This window comes from Theropithecus gelada, chromosome 14 (assembly GCF_003255815.1).
Source record: "Theropithecus gelada isolate Dixy chromosome 14, Tgel_1.0, whole genome shotgun sequence".
Classification (NCBI taxonomy): domain Eukaryota; kingdom Metazoa; phylum Chordata; class Mammalia; order Primates; family Cercopithecidae; genus Theropithecus; species Theropithecus gelada.
In genome coordinates, this window is record NC_037682.1 from 8611467 (window position 1) to 8626825 (window position 15359).

Consider the following 15359-nt stretch of genomic DNA (forward strand, 5'->3'; position numbering starts at 1 on the left):
TCAAAAAAAAAAAAAAAAAAAAAGAAAAGCATCAGTGAGCAGTGGGACAACTTAACAGAGGAATAAGGTGAGAGGAAAGAGAAGGGAACAGAGAAAATATTTGGAGAAATCATGACCAAAATTTCCCCCAAATTAATAAAAACTAAAAACCCAGATCTAAGATGCTTTAAAAACCCCAAGCAAAGGAACACTCGGAAACTACACCTAGGCACATTGCAGTCAAATTGTTAGAACTAGGCCGGGTGCGGTGGCTCAAGCCTGTAATCCCAGCACTTTGGGAGGCCGAGACGGGTGGATCACGAGGTCAGGAGATCGAGACCATCCTGGCTAACACAGTGAAACCCCGTCTCTACTAAAAAACACAAAAATCTAGCCGGGCGAGGTGGCGGGCGCCTGTAGTCCCAGCTACTCGGGAGGCTGAGGCAGGAGAATGGCGTGAACCCGGGAGGCGGAGCTTGCAGTGAGCTGAGATCCGGCCACTGCACTCCAGCCTGGGCCACAGAGCGAGACTCCGCCTCAAAAAAAAAAAAAAAAAAAATTGTTAGAACTAGCGATAAAATCTTAAAAACAGCCAAATAAAAATGACACATTATGTACACAGGAACAAACGTAAGAATGACAGCAGCTTTCTCACCAGAAACAATGCAAGAAAGAAGACAGACACTGGAGCAACATCTTAAAAGTACTGAAAGAAGGCTGATGTGGTGGCTAACGCCTATAATCCCAACACTCTGGGAGGCCAAGGCAGGTGGATCACTTGAAGCCAGGAGCTCGAGACCAGCCTGGGCAACATGGCAAAACCCCATCCCTACAAAAATATAAAAATTAGCTGGATGTGGTGGCATGCACACGTAATCCCAGCTACTCAGGAGGCTGAAGCAGAATCGCTTGAACCCAGGAGGTGGAGGTTGCAGTGAGCCAAGATCACACCACTGCACTCCAGCCTGGGTGACATAGCGAGACTCCATTTCAAAAAAGAAAAAAAAAAGTATTGAAAGAAAAAAAATTGTCAACCTAGAATCCTATACCTGGCAAAGATCTTTCAAAAATGAAGGCCGAATAAAGAATTTTTAAGACTACCCAAGCTGAACGAATTCAAAACCAGCAGACCCACAATGTAAGAAATGTTTGTTTTGTAGAAATGGGGTCTCACTATGTTGCCCAGGCTGGTCTCAAAATTCCTGGACTCTAGCAATCTACCACCTCAGCCTTCTCCCAAAGTGCTGAGATGACAGGCGTAAGCCACCATGACCCCTAACTTAAGAAACATTAAAGGAAGCCCTTCAGGCAGAGGAAAAATGATATCAGATAGAAACCTGTATCTACACAAAGAAATGAAAGAAACAAAAATGGTAACTACATGGCTTCATGCATGATTCTTATTTAAACCTCCCTAAAAGATAACTGACCATTTAAACAAAAATAATAACTATACAGTACAGGATTTATAACATGTAAATACATGATAACACAGTGCAAAGTTGGGCGGAGAGCGAAGTACACTATGGCGGCTCTTAATGCCATCTGGAAGCAGTGTGACATCAAGAGAAGCTAGATCCTGATATAGACATGATCTACGATAAACCCCAGAGCACCCACTAAAATAACAAAGCAAAAACTTAACAGCTAATTAACCAACACTGGAGATAAAATGGAATCATAGAAATTGTTCAAGTAATCCAAAAGAAGGTATAAAAACAGGAAAAAGGGAACAAAGAGCAGAATGGATAAACAGAGGGTCATTTCATGATAAAGGGGTCAATTCATGAAGACCTAACAACACCACACATTCAAGTACCTAAAAATGGAGCTTCAAAATACTAGCGCATCCCTGTCTCAGGGCCTTTGCACTTGCTTGCACTTACTGTTACTTCTGATCCAGATGATCCTGTGACTGGCGCTTTTCCATTCGGGTCTCAGTTCAAGCACCACCTCCCCAGTGAGGCCTTCCCAAAGGCCTCCCTGCCACCCCATCCCATTACCCAGTTTCCTCTGCTTGAGCATCCTTATCTACATCTGAAAGTATCTTGTTCTCTGATTACCAGTTTACCTTAACTGCTGACTCCTCCCTGCCTGGAGTATCGCCTGGCAGAGTTGGTTCAATAATTTTTTAAAAAGGGATGGGGGAGAAAGGAACAACGGTCAGCCAATCAGCCAACGGAAAGTGAAGCCCTGTCTGGCACCCTCACCCATCCATCGCCTCCTCGATCTTCTTCTTCCTCAGCTCAATGAGTTCAGGGGTCTCCATTCCAGCAGGCACTGATGAGAAGCCTCCAGGAGTGATGAGGCCACTGTGAAGAGAGGAACAAGCTCTGGAGTAAAGAGAAGGCCCCCAAAGATAAGCCATTTCCAAGAGGCACTCTCTGCTTCCCCCACCTGTCTGCAGGGGTAATAAAGCCTGTCTCATCTGGTTTGTCTTCATCACTTTCTTCCTCTTCCTCTTCTTCTGAGGATTCTTCATCAGATGGTTCCAGTTCCCCCCAAGGGGTCCGATCAATCTCTTCCTCCTCAGTCTTGGTCTGAAAGAAATCACTTAATCAGTCAACAAATGTTTTCTAAGTACCTATCATGTACCAGGCTGTTTTAAGCTGAAGGGGTGTTAAGAGTCAACACACAGACAATAATCCCTACCTACCTAGAGCTCAAATTCCAGTGAGGGGCTTGCGTTAACATCTCGGGAAAATGTTTGCCCTTTTCCAGGCTCTGCTGTGTCAGAACACGCAACTCCCTGATAATGAAGCTATAAACCAACAATCTCTAACCTTCATGATGTTAAGTAAAACCAAGATCGCCAGTACATAGCCCATACCTGAAATTCAGCAGCATTGGTTCCAAACACGTCCCCATAGAGCGGTTTCCCAGTCTCATCCACTGGAGGTTTGCCCCAGCCACCAGCATGGTACCCAAAGGAACAGCTCTGCAAGACAGTGAGCACAATCAGTTCACTCCTTAGCTGCAAAAGAAATTCTGAAGCCCTAGAGAAAAGGCACACTCAAAAGTACAGAGCTGACACTTGGGAACTCCGAAAATTATGACTGCAGAATAAAATTAAATGTTATGAAGCATTAGAAACCAAAATTAATAAACAACTAAAATCTGGAGGCAACAGGATAAGGAGACAGGAGGCAGAAAGTATGCTAATAACCTCTTCTGTCATGGCAGAGTCTCTGCTGTCTGAAACCAAAATACGTACATTGAAAACATGACTTCAATTTCTTACTGAGTTTTCCTAACTTTGGAAGGCTAGCTTGTTCAGAATCTATTTATCTTAAGGGGTGAAGTTTCTATCTAAAGTTTAACAATACTACTTTTTTACTTTAATGACTCTTATCTGTCAATTTTTTTAATGCTTACTTTAAGAATAAATTTGAAGACATTCTTGAGATAAAATTATTTCTGATAGATTGAAGTGAAACTAAAAAAAAAAATTATTTCTTTTCTTTTTTTTTTTTTTAAAGTAGAGGTGCGGTTTCACTATGTTGCCCAGGCTAGTCTTAAACTCCTGGCCCCAAGGGATCCTCCCACCTCAGCCTCCCAAAGTGCTGGGATTACAGGTGTTGAGACACCACATCTGGCTAAGATAAAATTATTTCTCTCTGGCCATTCTTATATTCAGAGACATATCTGGAAACACATTCACCAAATAGTGAATTTGGCTATTTCTGAGTGGTAAAATTGTGACTTGCTTTCATCTTTGTACTTGTCAATTCTGACTGAATATTTTATGATGAGCATGTCAGTTTTTTAAAAAACAAAAACCATTACTTGTTTTTTCCACACATACCCATGGTATATGACAAATATTATGTGTCAATAAAAATTTTTTTAAATAAAGAAACACATGGTGGAGTTAGAGAAGGAAAACAAAAAAATCACCTTCCAGTTCAAAAGCAGAAACAGCCAAGAATGAATGAAAGGACAATGCTCACCTCAGGGATGGGCGAGTTCAGCCCAGGGATTTTCAGGTTGGGATACGATGGGGGTGGTCCGTATCGCTGCATGGCAATCAGCCACGGGGGAGGGACCTTGTGGGCATTCTGCAGGAAAAAAAGACCAGGATACCATCTGCCAAACCCTATCCCTGTCACTGCCTTCCGCTCCAATCCCCACCCACTTCGCTGCTTCCCCAGACAGCTAACTGACACTCACTGGTCCTACTGGCATCCCCAAGGAAATCCTTAGCTCATCAGACAGATCTCCTGGCTTCTTCTCCTTCAGTCGTGTCTCGAACTCCTTCCCCTGAGGGAAAAACAGTGCATGCTACATTGCAGACCCAGACACTCAGTGGGAGCACAATGGCAAGAGGACGTGAAAACAAAGGCGAGAAGACCTAACCCACATCAGATATAAAATCCCAGTGAGGGCTACCTGGCTCCCACTCTGATTCTCATCACTTCTTTCCCTGGCCAAAGTCGGGGAAGGAATAAAAACCAGGCCAGACTCCCAGTGCTGTCAATAACCCACTATGAGAACACAGCCAACGTTAGGACCTGCCTTCTCATCTGTAAAACGAGGGCACTCGACAGGATGATCTGCAAAATTCTTCCACCTCATAAATTCCATGACATCAAACGGACTACAATTTCAAGGATCAGGAAAAAAAAAAAAAAAAAAAAACTTCTCTACCACCCCCAATATTAAAAGTTTCCTAAAAGCAACTGTCCCTTGGCCCCTCCATCCCTAAACCACCCACCACCATTATCACTTCTAAGACAGGATATAAAGAGTCTATCAGGGAAAGAAGCCACCAGATCTGCATCTCTCCTCCAAATAGGACCTCCATTTAAATTCCATCTCATCCAAGGGTAGTCAATGGGCAATTCTAAGGCTGAGGAACTATTGTAATTGCTTCAGAAGCCCTCCTGGGCCAGGTGCGGTGGTTCATGCCTGTAAACCCAGCACTTTGGGAGGCTGAGGCGGGTGGATCACTTGAGCTCAGGAGTTTGAGACGAGCCTGGGCAACATAGCAAAACCCTGTCTCTACCAAAAATACAAAAAATTAGCTGGGTGTGGTGTGTCTGTGGTCCCAGCTACTCGGGGGGCTGAGATGGGAGGACTGCTTGAGCCCAGGAGGCAGAGGCTACAGTGAAGCAAGATCATACTACTGCACACTGCACTCCAGCCTGGGTAACAGGGTGAGACCTCATATTTAAAAAAAAAAAAAAAAAAAAAAAGGCCAGGCGCGGTGGCTCACGCCTGTAATCCCAGCACTCTGGGAGGCCGAGACGGGCAGATCACGAGGTCAGGAGATCGAGACCACCCTGGCTAACATGGTGAAACCCCGTCTCTACTAAAAATACAAAAATTAGCCAGGCACGGTGGTGGGCGCCTGTAGTCCCAGCTACTTGGGAGGCTGAGGCAGGAGAATGGCGTGAACCCAGGAGGCAGAGCTTGCAGTGAGTGGAGATCGCGCCACTGCACTCCAGCCTGGGCGACAGAGTGAGACTCCGTTTCAAAAAAAAAAAGCCCTAGACAGTCTCAACCCCAAGGCCCGGCCTGACCTCTCCCAGCCCCCTCCCAAACCTCATAGTACAGGTCCCCATGGATGGTCAGCTTTGGCTTGGTCTGCCACTTGAAGAAGGCATCATGCAGTTTCTGGTAGTCGATGTCAATTTTGCCCATCTTAGGCCGAACTTTCTCTCGCATTTTTGACTTCATGGTCTTCTGTTCTTCCTGTAGAGAATGGCAGAAGACAAGCCTTAACAAGTACTCACCAAATTCATGTAGAGAATCCAGCTCCCAACTCCAAAAGAGATCAAGGGAAGCCTCAATTATCTCACCCCGAAAGTCACCAAAATCCTTCCTGCTCAAACCCTTCAAAATTACATAATCCATACTGAACAAAACAGACTACACAATATCAGCCTCAGCTGTGTATATCAATAACTAGTTTTTAAACCATCTCATCAAGAGATGAATCTCATCATTTCTCTGGAAGGCAGAGACATCCTCGTGTTCTTTTGTACCTCCTGAGTTCAGAGCATTTAACTAAAAGCTTTAAAATTAAGAAGTTACACAACCACCATGAATCCCTAGCCACAAAGTGCATCTGAGAAAGGAGTCACCAGGTGAGCTGGCAAAGTGAAGGCAGAGGGGAAGAAGAGCAGAGAAGGAAAACAAAAGGATAATTAGACAAGTAACAAGTAGGTGGTAGGTTGGTTTCAACCCATATTCCCATTTTGAAGCACACTGCTGTGAAGGATGGGGACACCCGAGGGCAGGTCTGAGCCCTGCCAGGCTCTCACCTTCTCCTGCAGGGCCTCTCGCATCTCCTGGATGCCTGTGCGTTTGATGAAGTCTGGCAGCTCGAAGGGGGGCTTCTCAATACCCCGTTTGCCCTGCAGGTACTTGCGCTTAAAACACCAGTGGCGTGGCACAGGCACGGAGTTCCGAGTGGCCTTGAGGTGAACCAAGAGCTTAGGGTCCTGCGCTGTCACATCGTGCATCTCCACAACATCGGGCCGTGCCACCAGCTGGAAAACACATAGTAATGCATGTTCTTGAGAGCCCCGACTTCTCAGTTCTGAAGCTCTTCTTCCTCAAAGGACCTAAACCCAAATCACTCACACCTCCTTCAAAGAACTCCTTTTCACCTCCCTGGCTCCCCAGGTGGTCTCCCAGCTGGGATCCAGGGCCTGCAGGGCTTACCTGCTTGAGTTCAGCCACAGTGAAGCGGTTCATTCGGCGCAACTTCTTCTTGGACAGCTTGGGGGCTTCTGGCTTCTTTTCCTAGAACAGAACAATCACCTCTTTTGAGCAGGACTCAGATGTGAATGAAACTGCCCAACCCACCCCAAACTTAAGCCCCCAAAGCTCTGCAAGTGTTCACCATGGTCCCTCTCTGGATGCATCTCAGTCACCTGTGCCCAGAGTCCCTGCTTCCCACCAGGAGGGTTGGGCCTGACCTGCTCATCATCACTGCTGTCGTCATCACTGTCCTTGTGCTCCTCTTCAAATCCCTTCTTCTTGGGGGCTGCAGAGTTCTCCAATTTGTCAAGTTTCTCTGGCTCCTTCTCCTTCTCCTTCTTCACATCATCAGTGAGCTGAGGAGGCAGACAAGGTGAAACCCCTGCCCTCTGAGCCCCTTCCCAGTTCCTAAAGCCAGCACTAAAAACATGCCTGTTCACTGCTGCCTCGCACCCACCTCTGAGCCCCTTCCCTGTTTGGCACCGCCCCTTCCGAGCACGCTCTCCTTGTACCTTAAAAGCCTCAAAGATCCTCTTAAAGAAGATAAAGTTGGGCTCGTAAATTTCAGGTTCTTCAGTCACATACTCAATCTCAACATCAGCTGCTGGGGAGTCAGAGCCACGGGATCGGGTTGAGTCTTTCTCCCGGTCCCCAGAGCTCTCAGAGGACACCCCTCGCACCCGCTGGGGCTTTTTCTTCTTCTTTCGGTTCCTGCGCTTACGGTTTTTCTGTCAGGAGGAGGAAAACCAGCTGGGTCAGGGAATCCAAGCACTGTGCCAGCACCCCAACCCCTAAACTCCTCCCCTGGTCTCCCCCACAGCTCAACCGTCAGGCTTTTCGGAGGCCATCTCATGAAGTGGCTGCGAAGGGGCCTTGGAGGCAGACTCCAAAGTTCTGCCACTCACAAGCTGTGTGCCTTTGGGTAAATTACTGTGCTTCTCAGAACCTCAGCTTTTTCAGCTGTAAAATGTAGGCATGCATAGTACTTGAAACTCAAAAGCAATTAAATGAAAAATATCTGTAAGATGCTGAGGGTGGAAATTGGCACAAAACAGAAGCTATTACTTACTGAACACTTATAAACTGTGTTATTTCCGTACCCAAGTCCCATCTCCTGCCTTTCCTTCCAGACTCAGCTCCAACCCCTACCTCCTTTTTAGATACGGACACTGTGTCCTCCTCAGTCTCTGACGCTGACTGGCCCAGGGATGAGCGAGCATCTGTTTCCATTTCCTCTTCCTCTGTAAGGAAGAAGGTGGTAACGAGTCTTCATGGTGCCACTGCACCCTGCACTCATTCACAGTAACCTGCCTTTACCAAGAGGCAAGGGAAAGGGACAGAGGGACGAGGACTCAGCTCAGCCTCTCCAGGTTCTGTGGCTACAGCCTCAGGACGCCTGGCACTCACCCTGCTGAGAGTTCATCTCTTCCTGGCGGCTCTCCTTCAGCTGCAGGATCTTCTCCAAAGCCTGTGGGATCTTGGGGCCCACAGAGGGGTCATCCATCTGCCAGAGACAACCAGTCAGAGAAGGCGAATCACAGTGCCCTTTTCCCACCAGCTTCTACCTCTTGGACTAGAAAGGCTGCTGCCCAGGTGATGTAAGCAGCAGAGAGTGGGCAACACCAACTGGGCTCAGTGAGGTTCAGTGTTCCTCAGAGGGACCCCAAGACTCTGCCTCAGTAATGTCTCCCCAATCCCTCTGCTGTACCCTTAGTTTAAATAAGTACGGCTCCCCACTACCCCCAGGAATTTAAGTCCCCCCATCTTCTCACAGAACCCTTCTCTAAAAATCCAAAAATAGTCCCCTCCTAAACTACCACTCTCTTATACCTAGGAGGAAATCGTTAAGTCTCACCTCTCTGTTCTCATCTCCAGGGGGCGGTGGGGGACCACGAGGCCGGGGAACAGGGGCTCCCATGGGCAAAACTGTAGGAGTGGGGCCCACTGGACCCACTGGAGCAGCTACTGAGAGACGGGAAAAAGAAATCCAATGTAAAAAGAGACAAAACACTCACATACAAAATTCCCTCCCTTGCTAAAAGGGCGATGGTGAACCTGCGGGGAGGGGGGCGTGTGGCGGGGCTTTCGGGGTGCTGATCATGGTCCAGGTGCTGGTTGTACGGGTGTGTTCAGTGTGTAAAAAACCATTAAACTGTATGTTTATTATATATGCTCTTTTTAAATGTGATAGATACTTTAAAAGTCTTTTTAAAAACGTCTAAATCACTTTTCTTGCTCTTCCCCTCCATCCCAGGGTCTCACCTCGAGGACCCAGAGGAGTGCGCACACCAATCTGGCCCATGTCTTGTGGGGGCCGAGGGACTGGGGTGCCCATCTTGGCAATCTCCTGCTGTCGTTCCTGCTCCAATAACACAGCTGCCTAGGGGAGGGAAGTGGGAGTAGACACTGCCTGAAAACTCGTTTGGCAGGCAGCCCCTGGCAAATGCATTCTTTCAGCCGGGTAATGGGCCCAAGGAGAACAATCACAAACCCCTTGGGTGCTGACATCCCCTCCACCCCCACACTTCCAGGCTGCTAATCCAAATGGAGGAGCTCTCTCATCACAACGGAAAATCCCTAGAAATAACACCAAGGAAAACCCCAGGAAACTTCTGGTTCCTAGCAGGGAATTTCATATTGAGCCAAACAGTGCCTTCTACTTTTCAGAGAGTTTTCTTCCCCAAAAGATACATTAGAAACTTTTGAGCTCTTTTCTTATATCTACCCCTCAAGATCCAGCACAGTCTGGGCAAAGACAGTACTTTATCCACAGGTTGAGACTTGTGGTTTTTTTGTTGTTTTTTTTTTGAGACAAGGTCTGGCTCTGTTGCCTAGGCTGGAGTACAGTGGCATGATCTCAGCTCACTGCAACCTCTGCCTCCCCAGCTCAAGCCATCCTCCCACCTCAGCCTTCCAAGTAGCTAGGACTACAGGCATGCGCCACCACACCTGGCTAATTTTTGTATTTCTGATAGAGACAGGGTTTCATCATGTTGGCCAGGCTGGTCTCGAACTCCTGAGCTCAAGCGATCTGCCCACCTCAGCCTCCCAAAGTGCTAGGATTACAGGTGTGAGCCACCACACCCAGCTCATACTTGTTGCTTTTAACGCTCAGTTTTTAATACTCCTGAGTAATCCACTGCGTAATGACTAATGCAACGCACCTCTGGGGCCAAACATCTTATGTAACATTCCCAGACTTACAGTCCTATTTTGTCTAAATCCAATACAAATAACTCAATTACCCAGAGTCCTATCTAGAATGATGTCATGTAAGGCGAGCAGAAGTCAGCATGCTCTTTTTGAATAGGTCGGAAGGTAAATACTTTAGGCTTTATGGATTACCATATGGACTCTGGTACACATTTTTGTTTGGGTTTTCTTATAATCCTTAAAAAATTTTAAAGTTGTTTTTAGCTCATAGGCCATGCACATACAGGCCACAGGTCATAGTCTGTCAATTCCTGAACTTCAAGAAAAATTGAATGCTTTGGAAGACACTAGTACTTAGTTGGGAACAAAGTAGCCTCCAGGGAAAACTTGATTGGTGCACTCGAAGCAATACAAATGACAGCCAATGGATTGGACCATGAGGTCAAAGGTTAGGGGGAGGGGTATTACCCGCTTCTGCTGCTCCAAGAGCTCATGTTCCTTCAGCGAATGATCTCCCTGCTTAAAAAAGAAAACAAGTTCATACCAGCACCAATACCCGACGGGCCAATCTGCCACAACTCTTGCTTCTTGAGATCCTCTTCCAGTCAAGGGCCCATGTTCCAATATTTAGTCCTGACCTTCCCAGAAGCCTTAGTTCTAGGACCCAGCTTTCTCTTAAGGCTCCACTGCCCCTTCAGGGACCTAATGAGGCCCAGGCCAGGGCTTCCACCTGCCCTACCTGCTTGGCACGTTCCTCCTGCTGCATCAGCAATGCCGCCTGCTGCTGAGCCAACTTCAGCCGCTCCTCCTCTGACAGTGCCACTGGCTCACCCACACGGAGAGGAGGCGGGGGCCCCAAATTTGGTGGGTGGGCCATAGGAAAGCCAAGGCCAAGGCCTGGTGGAGGTGGTGGGGGAGGCGGAGGAGGCTGCAAAGGGGGGAGTCCCAAAGGTGGTGGTGGCATGGGAATTCCAGGGAGCTGTGGAGAAAATATGATCATAAAACTAGGAAACATTTATCTACTCATCTGCACATATCTGGGGGATCTACTTTGAGTCAGGAGCTGGGATTCTAAGTCAAATGACACATAGTTCCTAATTCATAAGAGAGAATGCTCCATAGCCCTATAAAGATATGAGAATGTTAACTTCCGGCACCAACCACAAGAAGCTATCCACTCTCTCCAGAAAGATATCCTGAATATAGACTCTGCATACAATTCCAGGAGACTCAAAGACACCTCTGAGGCCATCTAGGGACTCCTCATCCTACACACAGAGATCAATAGATCCCAGGTCAGAGCCACTGCTTTAGAGAAAAAGAGGCAAATCCTGGATCAGAAGCAACATGGAAATTGAGAGGACTTAAATAAACAGGAACCACTGTACCAGGGCAATGCAAACCCCAATGACTGCTAAATGCAAGGAGTATGAAATCAAATCGGGGAGCTCTCAATGTCTCACAAAAGAACATGGGAACTGTTCCTGGGGCAGGCAAAGAAGAGGGTGATTGCTTCCAGCTGGGTAGGGACAAGTCGGGCTTCCTTGTATTCAAGCTGTATTTTTTTTTTTTTTTTTTTTTTTTGAGATAGAGTCTGTCACCCAGGCTGGAACGCAATGGTGCAATCTCAGCTCACTGCAACCTTCACTTTCCAGGTTCAAGCAATTCTCGTGCTTCAGCCTCCCAAGTAGCTGGGATTACAGGCACCTGCCACGATGCCCGGCTAATTTTTGTATTTTTAGGAAAGACGAGGTTTCACTATGTTGGCCAGGCTGGTCTCGAACTCATGACCTCAAGTGATCGCCCGCCTCAGCCTCCCAAAGTGCTGGGATTACAGGCATGAGCCACCACGCCCTGCCTCTCTCTTTTTTTTTTTTATTTTGAGACAGTCTTGCTCTATCGCCCAGGCTGGAGTGCAGTGGCCTGATCTCGGCTCACTGGCTCACTGCAACCTCCGCCTCCTGGGTTCAAGAGATTCTCCTGCCTCAGCCTCCCAAGTAGCTGGGATTACGGACATGTGCCACCACGCCCAGCTAATTTTTGTATTTTTAGTAGAGACAGTTTCACCATGTTGGCCAGGCTGGTTTCAAACTCCTGACCAGAGGCAATCCACCCGCCTTGGCCTCCCAAAGTGCTGAGATTACAGACATGAGCCACCATCCCCTGCCTCTTTTTTTTTCCCCTATTTTTTTATTTTATTTTATTTTATTGTAAGTTCTGGGGCACACGTGCAGGATGTGCAGGTTTGTTACATTGGTAAATGTGTGCCATGGTAGTTTGCTGCACCTATCAACCCACTGCCTAGGTATTAATTCTGGTGTGCATTTGCTATTTTTCCTGACACTCTCCCAGCCCCTGCCCCATCACCCCCCAACCTTTTTTTTTTTTTTTTCAGAGAAGTAAAGTCTCATTCTGTCACCCAGGATGGAGTACATGGAGTACAGTGGCGCAACCAGAGCTTATTGCAGCCTTGAACCTCAGGGCTCAAGCAATCCTTGAGCCTCAGCTTAGAGAGTAGCTTGGACTTTATAGGCATGTGCTGCCGTGCCCAGCTAATTTTTAAAAATTTTTTGTAGTAACAGGAGTCTCACTGTGTTGCCCAGGCTGGTCTCGAACCCTGGCTTCAAGTGATCCTCCCATCTAAGCATCCCAAAGTGGTGGGATTACGGGCATGTGCCACTGCACCTGGCCACAAGCTGAATCTTGAATGACAGGTAGAATTTGGAGAAGCAGACAGTGGAAAAGGAGGCAAGTATCAGCATCAAAGAGAGAACTGAAGAGCTCACAATTCTGTCATGGCAGTACCTCCTTGCCCAGTCAGTCAGTTGCATCTCAAGTACACTGCAAGTGAGAGGAAGGGCTACCCTGAACAGATGGAATCTTTCTATTCCCCACTCAGGTCAGGCGAGATGTGTGGCTGTGACATCTCACACATGCACGCGAACACCGAATCATCATGCTCATGAACTACAAAAGGATCAGCAGATAGAATCTTAAAAAATGGAAGAACCTCCCTACCTGCGCTGACATGGGAGGTGGAGCGGCTTTGTCCCCATCTTCCCCTCTCAAAACCGGCCGATTCAGCACGATGCCAGTCTGCAAAAGAGAAAGGACTCTAGGTCAGTCCAAAACTAGCTGTTTCACTCATCGACGATCTCTCCCAATTCATTTAACAAAACGTATCCAGTGCCTGTCTGCCAGCGCTCCGGCTGGGCACTGAAGAGGACCAAGATAGATACAAGAAATTACAACTAAGCTGGCAAAGGCAAGAACAAGCCAAAAAGGGCAAGCCTCCGCCTTGCTGTGCCGACATAAAGAAAGAATGAAGACCGAGCCGTGATGGGGTATATAAGGTCTCCTGGAGAAGCTCGGCCTATCCTGACGTCCCGCCGCCAACACCTACCTGGCGCGTGTAGGTCTGCAGCCGCTCCACCAGCTCCTCGCGATTACCTGCGGGGCAAAGTACACGATCAATGGAGCAGGCAAGCCCGGCCAGGTCAGACCCCAGCGGCCCGCCTCCGCCCCTCGCGCCCGGGTCTCCCGGGTAACCAGGCTCCGCTTCTCCGCAGGCCCGTAAAGGTCCCTCGACTTTCTGTGTTCCTCACCCTGGATCGGAGCTCCGATCTCTGCCAACTTGGCCTGAAGCTCCTGGGCAGCCCAGGCGCCATAGTGGCCTGGAGGTGGCGGCGGCGGCAGCTGCAATTCCGCTTTGGGAGGCTCGGGATGCTCGGTCGCCATCTTAGCCGCAGCAAGGCGCGCGACCAACCCGGAAACTCGGGCCGGACTCTGGGCCCACTTTCCGGAACTTCCGGCGGCGCCGTACGCCACGTCCTCTCTGGTTGGGAGGCGACGCGCACGGAGGCCCACCCGCTGCGGTACGCTAGGCGACGGGATTCGCCGCAGACGCCCCTTTTTCCAGTGGCCCCTCGACCGTCTGGTCGCTAGGCCTCCTGGGAGTTGTAGTGCGCAGGTCTCGGTCTCTGCGGGCCCTGCGCCAGACTACGGCCCAGAAGGCCGGCGGCGGGCCGGAGGGCGGGGCTGCGGGGAAGGCTGGCCCTGCCCCGAGGGAGTGTTTTCTGCGCCTCACCTGCGGGAGCGCAGGCTGTCAAGCCTTCCGGCCCGGCTCCCCGGTCAGAGCCTCGGACTCTTACGCTCCCAGGGAGTCCCGAGAGACTCATTTCCCCGGCGGCTCCTTGCGGGCGCCAAGCGGGAGGCTAGAGCCAATGCCCGGGATAAAACAGTGTCTGATTGTCTGCCCGCCCACCCCCGGCCCAGGCCCGGATGAATGGGCTGAAAGGGGATCCGAGCCGGGAGAGGAGCGGGCCCGCCCGGGCTGAGCTCCAGCTGCCGACCTGGGGGAAGGGCGACACTAAAGCCCCCTTTTCCACCTTCCAAGCCGGCTCAAATGTCGTCTTCACTAAGCTTTCTCCTGCTTTCCTTTCCTTTCTTAGAGTTCCCATAATACATTCGAATCTCCACCGTTTGATAAGTCTTTCTTGCCCTTTCTTCCTACCTGCATCCCAAAAATGTGAGCAGGGACTTGATCTTTTTCAGTCTCGCATCACCTGCCGTTCAAGAGGCGCCCAATAAATGATTACTGGGAAAAAGGAACAATGTTTCTGGTGACAGTATTTGTGTCTTTTAGTCTCAAAAATAAACTCAGGCCCCTTTTCCCTCAGCCGCACCTGCACTGGGGGCCCACCTTGCCGCCCACTCCCCACCCCAACTCCCCGTGGTCTTTGGGGACAGAGGCAGATACTGGCAGGGATTCTTGCCTGCCTAGCATCCACCTCTCGCTGTCCCACACCATCAATTCAATTTCTCTCCCCACCTCTGCCACTAGCTCTGCCCTGTCACTAACAGCCAGGCTCACTGTGTGTGTTTTTATGTGTATTGAGTACGGGAATGGGGAGACTTCAGTGAAATGGTCTCATTTTCCCCCAAACATCCCCTTCAGATCTTTTCTCCAGCTCCATTTTGCCAACTGCCCCCCGTGGAGAAGAAGCTGGGAACAGGGAAAAAAAGAATGGGGCACCAGGTCTGGGGAAGGTGAGGTTTGGGAGAGACAGGGAAAAGGACTGGGTTGAGAAAGGTTGGCTCACATCCTAGCACTGGGTGGGAAGTCCTCTTCCTCCTACCCAAACCTTGACCTTTCCCCTTTGCATCAATATCACTATGGCAGGCTCCTGCTGCCCCTCCCAGAGGGGAAGCCAAACCTGGAAAGGACAGTAAGGAAGACAGAACAATGGTGCCCTTCCCTCCAGCTTGTCAGCCCACTCAGGCAGAACCTTTCTAGCCCAAAGGAAGGCTCTTCTGCTCCCTGTAACTGGAGAGCCCAGAGCAGGTCATCTGAGGCTGAAGGCCTCAAGCGATGTGTAGGTGCTAGGGAAGGGGGCGGGGTCTCTGAGGCAGGATAAACTAAAGGCTGATGGTGGAGCCTCATTTTATGACAGCTCTGGGAAAGAGGCAAGGTATCAAGATCCTCCTCCGCCCCTGACATTGTACACAGTGGAGGATTG

General features: G+C 49.1%; 1 protein-coding gene and 1 pseudogene across 6 annotated transcripts in view; both read right to left on the reverse strand.

The window, feature by feature from the left end:
* SF3B2 (splicing factor 3b subunit 2) overlaps nucleotides 1-14439 on the reverse strand; it is an 18042-nt gene extending 3603 nt beyond the window's left edge. Inside the window, exons 1-19 of one of the 6 annotated variants that reach the window (XM_025355559.1) lie at nucleotides 13446-13612; nucleotides 13244-13290; nucleotides 12859-12936; nucleotides 10580-10819; nucleotides 10309-10359; nucleotides 8950-9067; nucleotides 8543-8652; nucleotides 8095-8191; nucleotides 7837-7928; nucleotides 7200-7415; nucleotides 6906-7043; nucleotides 6649-6729; nucleotides 6246-6473; nucleotides 5524-5673; nucleotides 4150-4239; nucleotides 3930-4037; nucleotides 2810-2917; nucleotides 2377-2519; nucleotides 2190-2291 (exon numbers count right to left, since the gene is read on the reverse strand). In XM_025355559.1, coding sequence (XP_025211344.1) covers nucleotides 2190-2291; nucleotides 2377-2519; nucleotides 2810-2917; nucleotides 3930-4037; nucleotides 4150-4239; nucleotides 5524-5673; nucleotides 6246-6473; nucleotides 6649-6729; nucleotides 6906-7043; nucleotides 7200-7415; nucleotides 7837-7928; nucleotides 8095-8191; nucleotides 8543-8652; nucleotides 8950-9067; nucleotides 10309-10359; nucleotides 10580-10819; nucleotides 12859-12936; nucleotides 13244-13290; nucleotides 13446-13578 — 2330 coding nt within the window. In that variant the 5' untranslated portion in view covers nucleotides 13579-13612. Of the gene's footprint in view, nucleotides 1-2189; nucleotides 2292-2376; nucleotides 2520-2809; nucleotides 2918-3929; nucleotides 4038-4149; nucleotides 4240-5523; nucleotides 5674-6245; nucleotides 6474-6648; nucleotides 6730-6905; nucleotides 7044-7199; nucleotides 7416-7836; nucleotides 7929-8094; nucleotides 8192-8542; nucleotides 8653-8949; nucleotides 9068-10308; nucleotides 10360-10579; nucleotides 10820-12858; nucleotides 12937-13243; nucleotides 13291-13445 lie in introns of all 6 variants that reach the window. The other 5 variants (XM_025355558.1, XM_025355556.1, XM_025355555.1 and 2 more) reach the window with 5 other exon arrangements.
* LOC112607521 lies at nucleotides 12739-12819 on the reverse strand (annotated as a pseudogene).
* Nucleotides 14440-15359: the final 920 nt, after the last annotated feature.